Genomic DNA, 16,515 nt, shown 5'->3' with positions numbered 1-16,515 from the left:
AAAAAGTAGTTATTAGATTAACAATATTTCATTTATTTACATTCAAATTCACTCTAAATTTAATTAATTTACATTGGTACACTCTACTTTTCAGATACCAAAATTCGAACCCAAGACCTTGTGTCTCAGTGGTGCAAGTACTTTTAACCACAAGGCTAGATAGGAAGGCTAGAACAAAAAACGGTACACTAAATTCACTAATACACTAGCATTATTGGAAAAAAAAGAAAAAGAAAGACCCCCTTGAAGTTTTGGCATAGAGATTGTCAGCTTTAGACTTTTTCACATTCTGGTATGAGCCAGCTGCTGTCTTTCACCTAACAGCAAGAAAGATGACAAAAAATAAACATAGAAAGAAGCTAGAATGATTATTTGGTTTATGCCTTAATGGTGAGTAATTAATTTTTAATGGTGTGGCAGGTGACTGGTCCTTGAAGGCAATGGACCTTAGGCCTAATATGTTAACAGCAGTTGGGCAGTAAAGTATCAATCCATACTATATATAATTATATACTACAAACTGTAGAAGCATTGCTTCCTCATTAGGGCATTATAAAGGGGTTAGTTACTAGTTGTTATAGCTGTCTTTTCTCTTTCTCTTGCTATATTTAGATTATGTGGTAAAACTTGGGGACAAAAATACTTTATCATTATCATCCTAAATGAGCCATGCCCAATCTTTGGGTAAAAAATATATTACAAAAAGCATCTTATATGTCTCACCTCATTGTTTGATGATTCTCCATAGAGCATGCCCCATGAAATAACTCTCTCGTGAATCGGTTTTCTTTCTTATAGAAATGATATTAAGTGTCTTTAGCATAAAAACTTTTAAAAACATTTCTGAAACACCACAAGAAATTATTTTATGGCATTTTTTAAGTGCTGTAAAACACTTCTATGATATATTTGAGTGCTATAAACAAAAAATAAAAGTTTCATTATAATGTGTTTGGATTGTATAAATAATGGGGGAAATGGTTGTTGATATATAGCAATATGGAAATTCCATAATAACTAGGATAAAATGCTGGAAATGGTTTAATTCTTATAGCATTAATTTAAAGAATGCTGCAATTAATAATGCTTGCCTTGCTTATTCTGATTAGAAGCTGTAATAATAATAATAATATTATTATTATTATTCTGGCTAGTAGCTATACTATGGAACTGATTTAATCAGGAATAAGTTTTAAAATCTTATACTAATTTGTGCATGAATATTCCCTTAAAAGCTTTGCATATGTTTCTACACACTACATTAGTAAAAAACCAGAACTTGAAGTCCACAGCTCAACTTTTTCTTCTTGTATCCCAGAAAATACAGAGTTGATCAGATGGTACCCCAGCATCAACTCCTGAACGAAAAAGATCTCATGCTCCTTAATTGTAAGCAGACAACATTTTAAATTCAGTCAGAAACTTATTTGGTTACCTAGTTTTTTTGGAGCAGGAGACTCAACCTTATTACAGGACAGAGTGGGGAGAGGCAGGAAACTCAAAATTATCAGAGAAAATCAGAAAACACATCTACACCTCCACTTCCAACAAAACCAAAGGTCAGTGAGAAACAATAAAGACCAGGGAATACCATAAACACCAACTTGCTTGGACTTCAGATTAGACCAAGGAATACCATAACCCAATTGGGTTCAAGAAGAGTCAGAAAAGTTTTTATTTGGTTACCTGACTTTAGTTAATGTCTCCAGCTAAAAGCCACTAGGAATTATTGAATGAGCCCAGCACATTTACATTTGGGGTCACTCTTAAATCTCAAACGAGAAAAACGTGCATGTAATGAGAGTATGGACAATTTCTCTTACAATTAATAGTTACATAATTAGTATGCAAAAAAATATTGTTATATTGTTAGAGTATGGATATATATACTTGTTGCATGCAAAGTTTTCTCCTCATGTACAGATTACGAAATGAGCAAAAAAGTCACATACATGTTAAAAAAAAAATGGCTGTATTAAAATCATTTTTAATCTAACATTCTAACGGCATATCAGTTAAGTAAGAAATCATTCGTTTAATTGGTATATAAAAAAAGAACTTCACACATTAATTTTAATGTCTTTATGTAAACAACCCTGTACTCATTTTCAGCATGCACAGGTGACTAAATTGAGAGAATATTAGTATGTGTGGTGTGTGAGCCTGTAAAGATATATAGAGTCATCAACCGATTTCCGCACGATAACAACCATCAATTGTTAGTTTGTTACCCACTTATTTTGTAGAATCTTTTTTTGTTCTTAATTAAGGTTTAAGTTCAGAATCTCTACCTTCACCTCATTTACCTCATGCTACTTAACTAAGTTAGGTTTATGGGTGATGTTCTGGGTTCCATTTTTATAGTAAGGCAGTACCACCTCTGTTACCACGTAGAGTTGGTATCTGTATATAATGTGATACCAAAATGTGGTATTTCTAACATTATTGATAATAAAACCCAATGTTTCACAAACAAGAATAAAGCTAATCTAAAATGACACATGTATTGTATTCAAAGACCATTACACTACTTTCTAGAGATGGAACAATTTGACCAGAGACCATATGGGTCACCATACCACATTACCACCTTGCAAAAGCAACTAGCAACATTGTATAGTTCAATACACACTATTGTGACTTGGCTGAAGGCATGAAGGAAGTTTATAAATGCTTGGGAAAAAACAATTTATATTCTTTAGCTAAAAAATATTAAACAGGTGAATTTTTGGGGTTAAAAAAAAAAACGCAAAGAAAGAATCAATTGAAGTTTTGAACGGCACTGGCGTTGACAGCTGTACCGAAAATAGAGCAGACCATTGTTTACTTAACTGCGTACGGGTTATTCTACAACACTGGTCCGATATTAGAGTATTAGCAACATAATTTGACACTAATAGTTTGGTATTTGCTCACACATCCTTCCCTAACCCCTAACGAGCCAAAAATATTATGAATCCATCACTCTTTTACTTGTACATATATCCCAATATACTCGACTAAAAAGGCTATATGTTGTGGTAGATTTTTGTACATGTTATAACTAAGAATGTAAAACCTACTGTTGATTGGATCCCACACTTTATATTAGGCACTGAATACTGCATGTGTGAGAAAGGATGCATGTCCAACCCATCTCTTGGAGTATTTGTTTTTTTTTTCTTTGGAGTATGAGAGTCGAACTCTTGCCCTGAGTGCGAGGATAAAGTGTTCTACCACTAGAGTTATAAACCGACACAATTACTATTGATTCTTGATGATCAAATTCAACATGATATCAAGTATGGAAAAATGTAGAAACACAACTTCACGCTAAATTCCAGACAGCTTCTAAGGCCCCACTTTTTTGGGTCACAAATTTTTGAGTCTATAAATGAAGAAATATACATCCCCTGATTTATAAAATGGAGTGGAAGAAGACACAAACATACGGACAAGCTGTCAAAAGTGAAACTCATTATTTCTCCCTATACTCTGATCTGCAAGCTATATGGCACACACATTGGCGCTTTTAAACATACAAAGAGGAGTACAACAATGCCAAACTTTCATCCAAACACTTGGTGTTGACTATAAATTCCTACACACTGTATATCATGCAGATAGGAGGCACAACTCCTAAGCTTGACTTGTGTAAAATCAAACCTAAAGTGAACAAAACATAGGATCCTGAACACACTTAACCAAAGCCAAACTGATCGAAGCCAACTTGTTACCTAAGCTTCAGCTTTATTTGGATCACCAAACAATATGCACATGAATGATATCATGTTTAGGTTCTTCTTGCATGTACAAAGTATTCATCAACTTTATAAATCTCACTCGGGCACCTCAACCATTCTATTCATTGAACAGACACCAAAAAGGGTATGCACAAAATTCTATTTTGTAGATGTTGCTTTTCTTTATTTGTCAGTGTATTAAAACAAAGTAAAACACACACGCACACACACACAAACAAAATTAAGAACCATAAGCATGGCTGAAGAAAACAAAAACTAAATGCTAATTGTCTAACCAACCTTCAATTGTTTGCTGCCATTAATGGAAAGGAAAAGCATATATATATTCTAGTAGGAATGACCATAGCATCGTATGCATCAAATAATATATTTTAACCATTCCACCATGCAAATGCCTTCTATGACTCTAGCATTGGCAACATAATTACGTCGAGTTAGAATTCTAAACTAAAAATAGAATATGCAACCCTCACAACTTACCTGATTTTTTTTTTTGTTGAGTATCCTCAGTTATCAACTGCAAGAACTCCCAACACCAAAGGCATCTGTTCACATGTTCATAAGAAGTTATCAGTGTCCGATCTAATCCAATTTGTGTTAAAGAGTTAAAGATTATGCCATGGCACTCCATTACAGGGGCCATTTCTTTAGTCCACATGTCAAGGAATATTGCCCAACAAAAACCATTCAAGACTTGTTATCCATTACAAGGGTCATATCTTTATTCAACACTTCAGGTATACAGGTCTATTTCCATCTATAAGTCTTCAGTTTCATTCCTTGAGCTGCCTGCATCAAAGCACTAGTGCAAACTACTGCTGGATTTTGGATAATGTGAAAGACCACTCATATACCCAAGTCTATATCCCTTTTCAGGAATGAAAAAATGAATAAAAGGAAAGAAAATAAGGCATTTCATCTAAGTTGAAGTAAAATGAAGGTTGTCAGAGAAATTTTTTAGAGCTAAGGGAAAACATGTATCTGGCTAATAATAGAACAAATAGCATGATACAAGCAAATATATTTTTCCAAAACCTCACAACCAAAATCATCCATTTGCAAAAGAAGGAACTCAGGAATTATAAAAAACATAAAACATATAACAAAGGCAATATAAGGAATGAGAGGTGAACCACCAAAGCTTTTCTACATGCTTTTGATTTATCCACTGATGGAAAAGAAGGTGTGCAACCATCACAATGGCTAAACTGAACTCATTTGCACTCAACACCAGCTTCAGCAGCCCGGCGAGGCTTGTTTTTCCGCCTGCTCCCATTTTGTCGGAATCCAACAGACTTTGTTGAATCATCAAGGCTTGATTTAGTTTCAATGCTGGTATCCTCTTTGATTGAAATGATATTTTCTTTGACCTGAGCAGACTTCTTCCTTTTCCTTCCATTCTCCATGCCAGATTGGTTTTTCATGTCTTTGCTAGAAATATGACTTTTTGCATCCTCACCATCTTCTGTCTTCTGAGCTTCTTCTCCTTCTCCAATATCGTCCTTCAATGGTTTTTGTGGCCTTCCTCTTCTCCTGTTTGCTGGAATCTTTTCCTCTTCACCACTTCCAAGTTCTTCACGAGCGGCAATAACGTTTTGTTTCTTCCCTTTTCCTCTACCTCTACCCATAGTACAAAAACCTTGTGAAGAAAATTTCAAGCAACTAAAGAAATTTCTGCAAAAAAAAAAAAAAAAATGTTTCATAAGCAAAAATTACATTTGAGTAACTGAATGAACATATGCAACCTGCAAAGTTTATAGGACAGAAAACCAATATAAGGCATATCCACAAGCAGAAGAGGATTGAACTATTGAAGCAAATCCATATCAGGCAAACGATGAAATTAATTATGACATTGGTTTTGAGATAAAACTAAGTAAACGGGCATATCTTAAACCCTACTAAGAGCAACAAGAACTACAAACAAAAACAAAAAGTTAAATTTGATCATGCAAACCAACAAATCTTTAATTACTTACATTCTCTTTGGTTTATGAGAAATTCAATTGAGAAAAAAGGAAAATGCAGGTTCCATCCTTCAGCTCTAAAGTTTTTAATGTTCAAAACAAAAATGCATCTTAATCATGCCAGAAGATTCTAATGACAAAAACGAAACAAAGAAAGTATAATATCAGTAGCAGTGTATCACAAACCAGAGATACCCTTTGTAAACAATATTCAGCCTGGAAAATGTATAATTAAAATCTGCAGACAAACAAGAAAGACCAACCCATTTTGCAATCAAAGACCAATGACAAACCATTCTGGCTTCACTTTCAACAATCTAAATCAATAATCACAAGTTTGGCTGCTAAAAATCTGCAAGAAAAATTTGAACCTTACGATATATGCTGTTTTCAGATTATGATGAACTAGCCCAACCCAAGTAGACTACTTTGATTTTTCAGGTCCCAAACAATGAGAAATCCATAATTGATAAAATGATTGACAAAAGTAAATTCCTTTTCTTCTTCCAACCATTTATTTCAACAAAAGAAAACAAAGCATTAATATGAGAAAACCAAAGCATTACAAAGTAGATATGCGACATAGAGAAGAGAGAGAAGCAAAGAAGAATGGAGCTGACCTCAAAGCAACAACTATTCACTTTCTGCATCTTATTCACAAAACCCATTTCTCATAATCTGATTAGACCAATCAAGAAACTAACAAAAACCAAAAGAACCAAATGGGTTTGTTTCTATTACTAGTTTTTCCAACAGTGCAGTAGCAGAGGCTAAAAACAAAATTGGAAACTATGATCTGAATGAGAAGTAATGAAGACCCAGATCAGAAAATGATGTGATTAAAGAGAAACGTTAGCACAAAGATTGAGGCTTGAAGAGATTAATCAAAAGCAATACTAAGCTTTTGAGAGCTTAGCTAAAGAGAGGAGGCAGAGAGAAATAACTTGAATAGAGGAAGCGAAGAGACGAAATTTGGTAAGAAAGTGGTAAAAGTTTTAATTTTCCTCCTCTGCAAAAGGGTCATATGGGAAATTAGCAAAAGTGCAAATATGTGTTAACTATTAAATAATGAACTGTTTTTTTTTTTTTCGTATGTGGTTGAAATAATGAACAGTTTTATATCTGGCACTGATACTTATATTCTTAAAATAAAAAAATAAACACTCATGCTAAGTGACAATCTAATTAGTGCTTAATTTTAAACTCCCTAATCACCAAAAAAATTTGCCTAAACCCCCACCCATCTAGAAACTCTTTCAAAACCCCCAATAACTTATAATCTTAAATTACCCTTCTGACGCGCGCTGACGCATGCTGACACGTGCTGACGCACGCTGACATCACTGTAACTGAATTTTGGTAAAACTGTTTTTTTTTTTTTTTTTTTTTTCTGGAATTGAAGTTTTTGCTAAAACTCAATATTTCGCTAAACTAAAATCAAACACTGAAATTGAATTTCATTACACTGAAACTGAATTTCAAGAATTCAGTTATGAATTCACTTACTGAAACTGAATTAAGTGATGAAACAATTACACCTTAACTAAAATGCAATTACACCTTAATTAAAAAACAATTACACCTTTACTAAAACAATTACACTTCACTAAAACAGTTACACCTTTACTGAATTCTGTTTCACTAAAAAGAACACAGCAACCTTATAAAAAAAAACAACAATACAACAAGCCATTGAGATGAGAGAAGTAGCCAACAATACAACGTCGTCCGATCACCTCATGCACGATGAGTACATGACAGTCGCCACTGCCTCAATCTGTTTCTACCTACAAATTTGATTGATCATATTTCAGAACCATAATTTCATTTAAAACTCATGTTTCACGAACTGAAACTGTTTAATCAATAAATGTAGGCTTAAAGTTCTCTATCCAAGAAACTGAATTTTCACGCACTAATAAAATAAGGTTTTAATCGCCACCACTCGCGGCGAGCAGCCGCAGTGGTCGTGAGGTTTGATTTGAGTTTTCTTGTTTCTTCAACAATTGGACCCATCCAAATACATATAATTGAAGAGCACAACGAGGTGAAGAAGATAGGTACTTGACTTGTTGGAAATGGCTGCCGGAAAAGGCAGATCGCCGGCGGAGAAGCCGCGGCCTTTGTGGCTTCGATCTGCCGCCGTGGCTGATCGGATGGAGAATCCGAGCACACCATCGTGCTCAGGACGTCGAGAGGAAGAAGACTTGGGTGGTCCGGCATTCCAACTCCGCTGAAAAAGGCAGATTGCCAGCGAGCACCACCGATTGTAGTCGCGGCGATCTGGGCTGTTTGGGCTTGATTCGGGGCAAGTGATAACAGAAGGAGGAAGAGGAGAGAAAGACGAAGCTGATGATGGTGGTCTTGCCGGCAACCGTTTCCAGACGACGCCACACGCGCCGGCGATAGCCGCGCATGGAGGAGAGAGAACAGAAAAGGTGCGGGAATGAGAGAGAGAGAGAGAGAGAGAGAGAGAGAGAGAGAGAGAGAGAGAGAGAAAGAGCGTGAGGATGAGAGAAATTAAAAAAAAAAAACTGATTTTGAATAACAAGGTTATAATAGGAATATTTAAAAAAATGTGGGTCAAACATAGGTGGATATTAGTTGACCAAGGGGTTTTGGGAGAATTTAAGTGACTAATAGGGGGTTTTGAATTAGTTTTAATAAGGGTGGAGGTTTTGAAATAACTAAGCTCTAATTAGAGGGTTTTGAATAGTTTACTCCAATCTAATCGTCCTAAGTTTAGTTGACATTAATCTGACCTTATTTTTAACAATAATTTTAAGTGTACCACATTTTGGTACCATCTCTAATAAGAAAAATTATTAGGTGTATCCGATACACTGCTACGCGATGTAATCAATTCAACGTTTAAGGGTATTATTAAACGGCAGTGGCGGCTCAATAAAAAGTGAGGCTTAAGGCGAAATTACACAGAGGCCTTCTAAATATATTATTTAAAAATATTTTTTTAAAACAATCTTAAATTATAAGGCTTTTTTTTTTTTTTTTTAGTTTTTCATATACAGATTCAAATTTCCTACTAGACATAATTATTACCAATAACAAAAAAGTAGAAAGCTCCTTTCTGAATTATGAGGCCTAACTGACTAATTATAAATATTTAAAGTTTTTTTTAATAGTGTGTCAAATACTTTCAATATGAGGCCTCCCTCAACATGAGGCCCTAGGCATATGCCTTGCTTGCCTTATGCTTGAGCCGACACTGTTAGACGATATATTTATATTAGTATGATATGATATTAATAACATTTACTCATATTATGATACGTTAGATTAGTTACACCACGTAACGGTATATCGATTACACATAATAATTTCTCTTCTAATAGAGGTGAGACCTATTTGTATTGGTGGGTCTCACCTCTATTAGAGAGATAATACACAAAATGATACCAAAATCTGATTCACCCAACATTACCCTATTTTTAATGGTGTCATGTTTAGATTAGTAGGTCGTAGGAAACTCAAAAAAACGAAACTTCTTTATCTTTTTTATAAGTTTCCAAGAACTAAAACTCCATTCAATCAATCTGCACTCTAATAAAACCAAGTTAAAGAAAACTAACTTTTTGATTTTACAAGGATATGTACAACATCAAATGAAGAAATGGAAAAAGAAAAAGCTTAGCAATACCAATAAATAGGTTTGTCCTATTATTTGAGTAATTTACATTTAAAATTAAAGAAGTCGTTCAAGTACAAAAGTTCACTGTTGTACTTGATATCAAGCGCTCAGTAATGCCACTAAGAGCTTGGTGAAATTTTTTTAAAATAAGCGATCGTTTCTTGCAGCACACAACGCTACTTTCTCCGCCCATTTTTTAAGGTATAGGCCGATGGGTTCACCCTATACCATCCTAAGATGTAATTTATAGAGGCATTATGTTGGAATTTAACTCTAAGATTTTGGGTGAAGTAAACCCAAAATCTGAGCGCTCGACACAAAAACATTATACACTACTGAGCGCTCGGCAATGGTCACCGAGCGCTTGGAGCTATGTGCGAACATTCGCACCCGAGTTGGCTTGTTGAAAGTTGAAACAAATATAATCGGTTTATTATTCGTGTAAGTAGGTTGCATTAACTCATTAAAATTGTAATTAATTCAAGTTGTGTTAAAAATTGGCAACCTAACTTCTACCAAAAATAACTCTTTTATCATTACGAGGAGTTACCTTTTGAGGAGTATTTGATAGAAAAATAGAAAAAATGTAGAAAAAAAGTCTATAAACATAAATAATTGTTGACAATGGATTTCTTTCTTTTGTATCAACACAAACACCCTGATTTTGACAAGAAATAGGGGTTTAAGGATTACGATGCTTCACCAAGGAGTAAAAATTGTTCCATTTTTCTTTAAAAAGAGGTATGCTTGGAGTGTTTTTAGTAATGCTAACGAGGTTTCTAATCACAAAAGAATATTTTTTGAAAGTACAATTCTAAAATATATACAATGTGTAGTGAGTCCCACAAGAGATTTCTTATTTACTTTTAAATAAGGAATCCCTCAATAAAAAAGGCATGTATATATGTGTGTGTGTGTATATATATATATATGTATATAACTTTTGAGGTAAAAAAAAAACATTTAATTGCTTTTTAAAAAAGCACATGATAGTTACTAGATGCTTTTCTTAGAAGAACTATTATATAAAAAGCATTTCATTATGTAATTCTAATAAGGGATGGTAACAAAAAAATTGTTGGGAGGAATGTGTAGATACCCGTTTTGAGTCATGTTGTGCTCTAGCTAATATTGAGCCTTAGATTGTATACCTTATTTACTATTTATGCCATAATTAGGCCTTGGTTTTGTTATTGCCAATGAAAGGTAATTGTAAAGGTGAGGGTCTTGTCATCTGTTTGTGGATAAACCCACACCGATCCAACAGCCAATCAGGGCTGGACACGTGGCTGGTCAGACCTGACTTCAATGTTTGACTTCTCAGTGGTCAGACTTTGACCTCCACATCATCACTGCTCAGCACTTCCTCCGCCAGCTCAGATCGGGTCTCCATGCCGAGTCCTCCATGCCCAGTCCGAGCCGAACCGATGATCTTCCAAGGGATTGAGTGTCCATCTTTCCACGGTCATTCCGGTTCGGCTTGGCTCGGCACAGAAATAATCTCCTTTCGAGTTCTGGCGTCGGCCAGTTAGGGCTCGGAGGGACCCCTATCTACTGGACCGGCTCGGTCTGGAAATCCCATGTCTGATCCGATCACACATGGGCTTCATGTATACGCATAAGAACATGTGTTCGGGTCGGCTCGGCTCTCCGCCGCCATTCCCAGGAAGATCACGTTGGGATGAACCGCCACACTTAAAGGCACCTGACAAAGGTCTTCTGACAAAAGAGACAATCCAGCCTACATTCATGACTACTGAGGGAGTTCACCTGGATCTTCCATACTTGCATTCAATGTAGCATTGAATGCAAAGGAGGTGGGTAGCTGTGCATGCCACTGTTCACGACCGAACTCGTGGATCTTTCTCAACCAGCCAGTCACATGCAGGTAACTTACTCATCACAATCTCCTTTGCCTATATATACCAACTCATATGTGCAAAAAAATCCAATCTAGCTATCAACTCCTCACCAGACAAACACTTACAAAAAATTCCCACTCACCCAAAAGCATACCCAACTTGCTGAGAATAAACCCAGAACATTTGCCTTGTTCTTCCTATTCTCCCAAGTTCATCCTTTGTTCTTCCTCACCTACCATCAAACACCATCACTGACTTCATCATCGGAGCGTGTTTGGCTGGTACCACACCGGTCCATCTCCTTTGATCTTGTTTCCCTTACAGAAAGATCTCACATCATCATCCAGCAAGGCTTTGGATCAGCCAAGTCACCACCTCTAAGTTGTTGCATCTCTCTTACGGAATTTTGCATCAACATCATCTATTATAAATAAGGTCCTCCACCTCTTTAGTAGGGGAAAAGCTCACAATGCTTCCTCTATGGCTCTTATGTAATCTCTCAGAAATCTTTGATTGTGGACGTAGCCCGGATCCAATTAGGTTGAGTGAACCATTATACATCCTTGTGTTGTTTGTGTGATTGTCGTTTGCTGGTTTGATGATTGTCATTGATAGCTTGACGAATTTTGTGCATTAACAAAATGGTTATGTCATAAATTTTTTTGATAATAGTTGGTGTCTTTAGTATGACTTTATTTTCATAAACGCATCACTCTTGCACACAATCTCAAGTGCAAGGAAATTTTTTTCCATGTTTTCAATACAGAGTGTTAAGTCTCAATAACAAACGTACAAGTCCTTTTTTCATGTGGAAATACGAAAATATCAAATGAAAATATGATTTTATTCTTTGGCATGCGCTGATTTTGGAATACCTCATTGTTTCTTTTACTTTATGTTTTTTTTTTTTTTTTTTGTAAAAGGCTTCTTAATTGGCAACGTTGTGCTTTTGGGTGGAAAGCTTTTTTGAGCATAGAGGTCATTTGAAATCGTCTGCATAGAAAAACTTTGAAGGGATGGTCTAAACCTGGAAAAAAACACACACGACACGAAAAGACACGTAAATTTACAAGTTCGGATTCGAGGTTATTGGGTTAGGTTCATATCAATGTCACTCATTAGTGACCCATTAAAATAACGGGTTGGGTCGTGTCAATTCACAAGTTACCCGTTTCATATATTAAGAAACCCTAAGTCCCTAACCAAACATGATCAGACCAAACCTCATTTCATTCACACTTTACAGGCACCTCCTTTATCTTTGTCTCTCTCTCTCTTTCTCTCTCCATCTCTAATTTCCTATATGTGCTATCTCTAGCTTTCTCTCTCTATGTTCTCTGTAGCTCTTTTTGCCTGGGCATGCATGGGTGGTTGTGGGAGGGGATAGGGGCGCACCACTTGAGGGGGTAGGGGTTGGGTTGGGAGAGGGAAAAAGGCTGCAGAGCGAATTGTTGGGGGGGGGCAGGAGGGGGGAGGGATCGCTAAGGGCGAGGGGGATCACCAGAGGGGGGAGAGGGGATTGTTGGAGGGGGAAAGGCTAGATCAAGGAGAGGGGGAATGGTAGTTTTTTTTATTATTTAAATTATTTATAACGGGTTGGGTCATGTATACCCGTTATTTTTTCGGATCGTGTCGGGTACACCCGTCAACACTAACGGGTTGTGTTGGATTTGACCCGAACCCGCAAAACACGACTTGTTTGCCAAGTCTAGGATGTTTATACCACATCTCATCCAAATCCCACTCCCCACTCAGGTTTGAATACATCATAATTTTTCATGAATGGTTGGACTCACCACGTCAGCATAATGATGACGTGGTATAACCATCTCACTCAAGTTTTTCTCTCCTATAGTAGGATGAGTGCCGCTATTTAGAACCAATTAATTTATAATAAATTATTTATAAACCCAGTTTTTTAAAAATTTTTAACTACAAACCCTACCAATTAAAAAATTAAGTTCTCACCCAATTTGTTCATGTGCGTGCAGGCGGAGACGGAAAAATGCATTACCGAGCACTCGGTAGCTTTTCGAGAGGTCGATAGCTTGTAGATGCCTTTTTTAGGCTGCAGATGCATCTTTTTAGTTTGCAGATGACATCTTTTTAGTTTGCAGATGACATATTTTAGCACTCGATAGCTTTTCGAGAGCTCGGTAGTTTGCAGATGCCTTTTTTAGGTTGCAGATGCATGTTTTTAGTTTTTAGATTACATGTTTTAGGTTGTAAATGCATGTTTTAGCTTGCAGATGCACCTTCGTGCATCTGACAAATGCTTAATGGTGTTTCATTGAGTGCTCGATGAACAATTTGAGTTTCTACTTAAGTTTTGGACCGACTGAGATTTGGCCTAACTTTCTTTCTCATTTTGGACTTCTAATTAAATGACCCATTAATTCTTATTTTATTTATATTTTTACCACACTCTTTACACCCAATTCCAAAATTAAAATTATAAAAATTTATTACTACACCCAACAACTTTTCAAAAATATCCTTATTAAAACTTAACACTATACCCAACCTATTTCTACTCTCTATACCCAACAAACACACCTAACAGGCTACCACCACCACCACCACCCAACACCATCACCACCATTACCCAACATTAAGGTATTTTCATTAAATAAATAAAATACCTCCTCCTCCTTCCTACTTCCTTTTTTTTCTTTGTCTTTTTATAAAAAAGCAGTCAAACATCATGACTCTACGATCTGCAGATCGCTCCACCCTCTTTTTCTTTGTATTAATCTTGTGAAGGAATCAGAAACCTGAAAGCCATATAATCTATTTGCTAAACTGAAAGCCATATAACCTGAAAGCCATATAATCTTGGTGTATTAATTTATTTGCAATACTATAATCTATCATACTTAAAGGTTCAATACAGGAAAGAGTGAAAAGAAAAACATCGTCCATTGACGGGCTAAGAGAAGGTAGCGTGGGCTAGGCCATTGCTGCTTGTGGGGATGGAGGATGGGTTTAGCTGAAAAGAAATTTTTTATTTATTAATTAATATGTCTTTATTGGTCAATTTAAATTATAATAGAATATGAAATTACATTTTAATTTATGAAATTACATAAATAAGGACCTCAGCCTGTTTGCGCTTTTCTTCCATAAGGCCAGAGCTGACCTCAACTCTTCCATGTTATGCTGAAATCACCTGCTTTTGTGTGGATGGTAAGGCCTTCCACTATGGTAAACCCATTTTTTGTGACCCAAAACCCATTTTGGGTTACAAATAGTGCTGTGACCCAATTCTCATTGCAATGGTGCTGTGACCCATTTTGGGTCATAGTGTTTTATACATATTTAAAATATGACTAATATGATTAAGTGATATTTAATTTATAATTTATAATTTAAAGTATAATAAAAATTATTCTATTGGTTTTATTTTAATGAGATCTTTAAAATAAGGTCAATATTGAATATATTTAAAATAAGAAAATTTTATAAATTAGACAACATAATCTTACAACATCAGGACTTCAACAACCATAAAAAACAAGAACAACACGATGATTTTAAGAAAAAACAAGAACAACACGATGACTAAAAACAAAAACAACACGATGATTCAATAGGTTGGGGCAAGTGGTGGGTTCCCCTCTCGGATCCAGATGTGCTCAATCAAATTGGTTTTTAGAGATTCATTGACATTTTGGTCCCTAAGCAAATTCTTACGAATATTCATCTCAGGTAATGATGATAGAGCAGCACCGGTCGGACATGGTTCTACACCTTCGTATTCAGCTTCTGCTCTTCTAGTGCTCGCTTCTAGGTCTATTGGGTCATCCCTACAGTCATCCTCAGGGCGTTCATCCTCCACGATCATATTGTGCAATATTATGCACGCCTTCATAATATACCCAAGCTCAATCGGATGTCAATAACGAGCATGTCGTTTTATAATATGTCATCGGGCTTTTAAAATTCCGAACGCCCTCTCCACATCCTTCTTGTATCCCTTCTGTCGAGCGGCAACTTATGGTGGGGAAGAACGGGACTGTGCAATGTAATGTTAAGAGTTGACCATTGAGGGTAGATCCCATCTGCAAGAAAGTATGGAATGGTGTAGTCTATCCCATTCACAGTGAATTTCACCCATCATCAAAGAGATGCGAACAGTCCAGCACATTGATATCATTATTCGACCCAGGTATACCAAAATTTGCATGCCATATCCATATGTCATACCCGGCAACGACTTAAAGGATAACTGTTGGGACACGATAATGCCCCCAGTAAACAGCTTATTCGGCCATTGGGCAATTTTGCCATACCCAATGCCTGCAATCCAAGCTACCAATCATACTTGGAAATCCTCTACGGCTCCCCTTTCGCAAAAGCTTTCTCAAATCGGTCGAGGTAGGCCTCCTGAGATACTCTGGTCCGAAGACGTCAGTGATGGCTCTCATGAACTTCAAGAATGATTGTCGTATAGTGGTTTAGCTAATGGTCATTGACTCTGAGACCAAATCATATGGAATGTCATATGCCATCACCCGCAGTGCCGTAGTCACCTTTTGGGGAGGTGTGCAACCCACTTTACCGATGGTGTCAACTATTGGACGGAAATACTCATCCTGAAGGCAAACCGCTTCGAGAATTTTATTGAATAGCGGTTGGTGCATACGGTAAAAATATCGCCTGCGGAAAGTTACGGTGTCCTCGATTGGAGAGGGGATGCAGTAGTTGTTCATGAGACGTTCGTGGGAGGCTTCTCGATTCCGGTGTGTGTACTGACGACTTGAAGAAGTACCTCCATGCCTTGGTGTACCGGCGACGACGGTATGACCTATTGACACAATCAACTGACCCACCATCTCTTTTCTATCCTCTTCCTTATCCTATTCAGCATCAGAGTCCAAGGACAAGGAGGAGGATGAATACACATACAAAGGATTCATTTTAGTGTTTATGGAATGAGAAATGATCCTGAAATAAGATTGAATGTAACATGGTAAATATAGTGGTATTTATATTGAAACCACATGCATTTGAGATAAGGAATGAATGCTCCACATTCATTTGCTTTATGATGGTGTAGTCATTTCATGCACTTTGATTTATGGGAGGCTTCTCGATTCCGGTGTGTGTACTGACGACTTGAAGAAGTACCTCCATGCCTTGGAGTATCGGCGACGACGGTATGACCCATTGACACAATCAACTGACCCATCATCTCTCTTCCATCCTCTTCCCTATCCTATTCAGCATCAGAGTCCAAAGACAAGGATGAGGATGAATACACATACAAAGGATTTATTTTAGTGTTTATGGAA

At 36.5% G+C, this 16,515-nt stretch overlaps 1 protein-coding gene across 2 annotated transcripts; it reads right to left on the bottom strand.

Moving 5' to 3' along the window:
* Positions 1 to 4,178: 4,178 nt before the first annotated feature.
* On the bottom strand, positions 4,179 to 6,677 carry LOC147282322 (rho GTPase-activating gacO-like protein). 2 transcript variants are annotated; one of them, XR_015122950.1, is made up of 3 exons: positions 6,331 to 6,677; positions 4,880 to 5,417; positions 4,179 to 4,288 (listed from the first exon to the last, which is right to left on the bottom strand). XR_015122950.1 is itself a non-coding variant. In XM_086248566.1 (2 exons), the coding sequence occupies exon 2, from the start codon at positions 5,369 to 5,371 to the stop codon at positions 4,958 to 4,960; it is 414 nt and encodes a 137-aa protein (XP_086104692.1). In that variant the 5' UTR covers positions 5,372 to 5,417; positions 6,331 to 6,677; the 3' UTR covers positions 4,685 to 4,957. The 2 variants fall into 2 exon arrangements, 1 of the variants encoding a protein (XP_086104692.1); XM_086248566.1 differs by lacking the exon at positions 4,179 to 4,288 and having other exon boundaries at positions 4,685 to 5,417.
* Positions 6,678 to 16,515: the final 9,838 nt, after the last annotated feature.

This window comes from Dryas octopetala, chromosome 6 (assembly GCF_963921425.1).
Source record: "Dryas octopetala chromosome 6, drDryOcto1.1, whole genome shotgun sequence".
In the NCBI taxonomy this organism is placed as follows: Eukaryota; Viridiplantae; Streptophyta; class Magnoliopsida; order Rosales; family Rosaceae; genus Dryas; species Dryas octopetala.
The sequence above is the reverse complement of the archived record's forward strand: the minus strand, read 5'-3'. Positions and strand labels throughout refer to the sequence as shown.

What these genes read in the sequence shown, in the direction of transcription:
- LOC147282322 (XM_086248566.1), bottom strand. Translation starts at nt 5,371, where the DNA reads ATGGGTAGAGGTAGAGGAAAAGGGAAGAAACAAAACGTTATTGCCGCT.